Genomic DNA, 3,959 nt, shown 5'->3' on the forward strand with positions numbered 1-3,959 from the left:
CAGACGTTACAACCTCGTCCACACGGGTATAAAGGGACGAGGAAACAACTAAAGGTAAGATCATCTTTTTATGAAAGAAAGCATTCACACACCTATATTACTCTACTAACTTAAGCATCGGAGTGCCTTTGCAGGTACCCAACCCCCCGCTCCAATCAACCGACGTATACCGCACTTTCCAGGGAAGGATCACCGACCTTCGTCAAGAACCGAGTTATACCTTCGTTCGCTCAGGCAAGAACATTATTAATATATCAAAATAAAAATAAAATATTTATTTCTGAAAATGAAAAAATAAGGATATCAGAATAAATTAGTCAAATTTCCGTCTATAAGAGTTAAGAGTTAAGACTGAATATTGGTGAATTGGTGATTGCATTAAAGTCATCTAAGAACTAAGATTGCAACCAACCCGTAGGAAAAACGAAATATTGGTCACCATTTATCAAGAGAATCCATACTGCGAACCCCACAGCACAGTTACCACAATGCCCTTACACACTCTCCAGTCACCACTCATCACACACAAAAGCAGAAACAATCAATTAATTCAAAACTGGTCCACATACACGTACATAATTTCTAAGCACTTGCAGTTGCAACTTAAAGCTTAAAACCTCTTTCCCTTCTCTCATCTTCCAAGAAACATAACCGTCATGTCGGCACAACCGTGCGCGACAGATATCCTCTCCCGCGCCACCGCATGCCGAGACGGATCCGCGGCGGCGCACCTCAAGTTCCTCTCCATCTTCGTCATCTTCTTCACCAGCATGCTCGGCATGTCCTCTCCCGTCCTCCTCGCCCGTCTCTTCCAAGGAAAGTCGCTCTACGACCGCGCTGTCGCTCTCATCAAGTGCTTCGCCGCCGGCGTCATTCTCTCCACCTCACTCGTTCACGTCCTCCCTGACGCCTACTCATCACTCGCCGACTGCCGCGTCGCCACGCGCCATCCCTGGCGCGACTTCCCGTTCTCCGGCCTCGTCACACTAATCGGCGCACTCCTTGCCCTCGCCGTCGACCTCGTGGCAAGCTCTCACGTCGAGCACGCGCAGTACGCGCCGGTGAAGACGAACGAGAAGGAGTCATCGTCCGCGGAATCGAGAATCGAACTCGGCGGCGGCGGAGGATGTCACGGCGGCGATAGCACCGGAGCGGTGGCGGCGGAAGGATCCGCGGTGACGGATGAGGAAATGTTGTTGAGATTGAAGCAGAAAATGGTTTCTCAGGTATTGGAGATTGGGATAATATTCCATTCGGTGATAATTGGGGTTACGATGGGAATGTCTCAGAACGTTTGCACTATAAGGCCTCTCGTTGCTGCTTTGGCTTTTCATCAGATTTTTGAAGGGATGGGTCTTGGTGGCTGCGTTGCTCAGGTTTCCAATTTTCCTTCCTTCCTTCTTTATCCGTCTTTTCTTCTTTTCTTGATTCTTGAATCTTCCTCTTCTTGATTTTTATGGGAAATTATTTAGGAATATTAATAGAAAAACAAAAATTAAATAACTAATATTATATTGTTTTGTTGAATAAATAATTGGTGGTGGAAATTGATAATAAGTTAAAAGTTTTTGGGGAATGCTAAGAGAATTCATCAAACTACCAACAAGTCTAGTAGAAAGATGAAAAACGCTCTCATTTATATAACCTCCATTCTCTGTTTCTCTTTCTCAATTCTCACTTTTCTGTTAAGAGTTGTTAATTGTTTAGTAAGTTATAGTTATATAAATTGAGTATGGATAGTTATGAATAGATTCGGTGAAATCCAAGATCAGATCACCCGTGTCTAAGAGTAGAACCTTAATATATAGAGCTTCAAAATGTAGCTCTGATCTACCATTGCGCGAACCCTCTCATTGAGAATATTCAATCAAATGCTTGTTAGCTTGGTCAATGGGAGTAAATGAAAAATTAGATTCTGAGAAGGGAACATAGGTTACTCAAGAAGAGTTAAGGTATCTAAAGTTGTAACTTGAGGAGTATATAATCCTGAACGGACTAGACCAGGAGTATAGTAAAGAGTTGCTATCATTTTCATTTAAATATATTAGTGTGACACTAAATACATTAGGGTTATAAAAACATTTGAAATTGTTTAAGATAATAAATACATTGATAATTTAAACAATATCCAGTTTTGATTCTTTCAATATAACACTAATATATTGTTTTTTTTTTTTAAATAAAAATCATGTGTTTTTTACTTAAATTTCTTATTTATAATATCCTTCACAAATGTTCTTTGCAAGAAAAAAATATATGATTATGATGTGGGCTTTTAGACGTTATTAACAGTGATTAGTGAGGCGATAGTCTACGTAATTCAATGCTGAGTATTTTTACATAGTCAAGACATTATTTAAAGTGATCTACTGTTAATTCACATGCGGTCTTTAGTTCATAGTTTATTCTAGCAAAGTGGGATTATTTTGTTTATGTTATATATATATATATATATATATATATATATATATATATATATATATATATATATATATTCCGGAGGAACACGACTTGGCTGTCCTTAGAGCACGTAATTGACCTTTGTGAATTAGAGTAGCGTCAATTTTACCTCCAAATCAACATCAGAAGAATTTGTTGAAATGTTGACCCAAGTCTTTCCGATTATTCCTTATCTGGGGGAAAAATATAATATAATCAAGAGAAAGGTCGTTCAAATTAATAATATGACATTTCGATTCCTAATTAATTACTTCATGTTTTAGCCTTTTAGATGTTCATAATAATCCCCTTCCAAAGTCCAAACAGAATATATATTGATTAACCGGATTTGTAACGCGTAGTATGGTGTAATTGTTTAACAAACTGCAGTATGTATGTAGCATATATCTCCCTTTTTTTTTTGCGTTTTCCTTGACAAATTTATATCCTTGTGCTTATTTATGTGTGACGATTTAACAGGCTGGATTTAGCTTTGGAACAATGGTATATATGTGCTTCATGTTCTCAGTGACAACACCAATGGGTATAGTTTTGGGGATGGCAATATTTTCACTCACAGGGTATGATGATAGTAACCCAAATGCATTAATCATGGAAGGTTTATTAGGTTCTATATCCTCAGGAGTACTAATTTACATGGCGCTTGTTGACCTCATTGCCGTTGATTTCTTTCATAACAAGCTTATGAACTCTAATCCAAAGTTGAAAAAGGCATCTTTTCTTGCCTTAACTCTGGGTTCTGCTGCAATGTCTATTCTTGCCCTCTGGGCTTGATATTTTTTTGTGTAACTCCTAAAAAGATAAGAAAATAAAAATTATGCGCTTAATAATGTAAGATGTAAATACTAAGCCTGTTAGTAAACTGCAAAGGGATCAATGGAGGATTACTTTTTACCGCTTCTCTTAGATAATGCATTATAATGAGTGTTTTTTAAGGCCATGAGGTAACTAAAATTTTGCCAATGTTCAATGACTAAATCATAATGTATATATGGTTAGTGTGTAATCTATTTCTCTTATAATCGCAAACAATCTTCTTAATTTTATGTTAAACAATTGAAAATTACTACTCAATACTAATTATGTACAGTGTGTAACTCTGTAACTTTGTTTTATTTTATTGTTTTATATAGTATTTTCCAAATATTTTTGTTTCTTTTAGATATGGTCTCGTTCAAAATCTGTTAGGATTTGGGGAAAAATACTAGGTTTTGGATATCTTTATCCTTGACCTTATGTCATAATATATGGAATTCTTTTTCTATTTACTTATAAAGATGAACCTAATGTGAATTTATGTTTGAGTAAAAACCAATGAGTAATACAAATTTACGTATATTAGTTAAGTTGATCCATGTGGGTGACATATTTTGAGAGGTTGATGAAAGAAATAAAATAAAATAAGAAAGCACTTTTTAAAGTTAAAAGCTAAAGTTAAAGACGAGTAGATAGTCACAATGCTACAATTGTTTGATTTTAGCACTTTTCCTATTACTGTC

General features: G+C 36.4%; 1 protein-coding gene across 1 annotated transcript; it reads left to right on the top strand.

Moving 5' to 3' along the window:
- Positions 1 to 362: 362 nt before the first annotated feature.
- Positions 363 to 3,354, top strand: LOC112702789 (zinc transporter 6, chloroplastic). Its single transcript, XM_025753967.3, has 2 exons — positions 363 to 1,376; positions 2,920 to 3,354. The coding sequence occupies exons 1-2, from the start codon at positions 657 to 659 to the stop codon at positions 3,232 to 3,234; spliced, it is 1,035 nt and encodes a 344-aa protein (XP_025609752.1). The 5' UTR covers positions 363 to 656; the 3' UTR covers positions 3,235 to 3,354.
- Positions 3,355 to 3,959: the final 605 nt, after the last annotated feature.

Source organism: Arachis hypogaea, chromosome 7 (genome assembly GCF_003086295.3).
Source record: "Arachis hypogaea cultivar Tifrunner chromosome 7, arahy.Tifrunner.gnm2.J5K5, whole genome shotgun sequence".
Classification (NCBI taxonomy): domain Eukaryota; kingdom Viridiplantae; phylum Streptophyta; class Magnoliopsida; order Fabales; family Fabaceae; genus Arachis; species Arachis hypogaea.

Excerpts from the sequence above, each read along its gene's own strand:
- LOC112702789 (XM_025753967.3), top strand. The coding sequence starts at position 657 with ATGTCGGCACAACCGTGCGCGACAGATATCCTCTCCCGCGCCACCGCA. Across the intron at positions 1,377-2,919 it reads TTGGTGGCTGCGTTGCTCAG|GCTGGATTTAGCTTTGGAAC; the intron begins GTTTCCAATTTT and ends ACGATTTAACAG.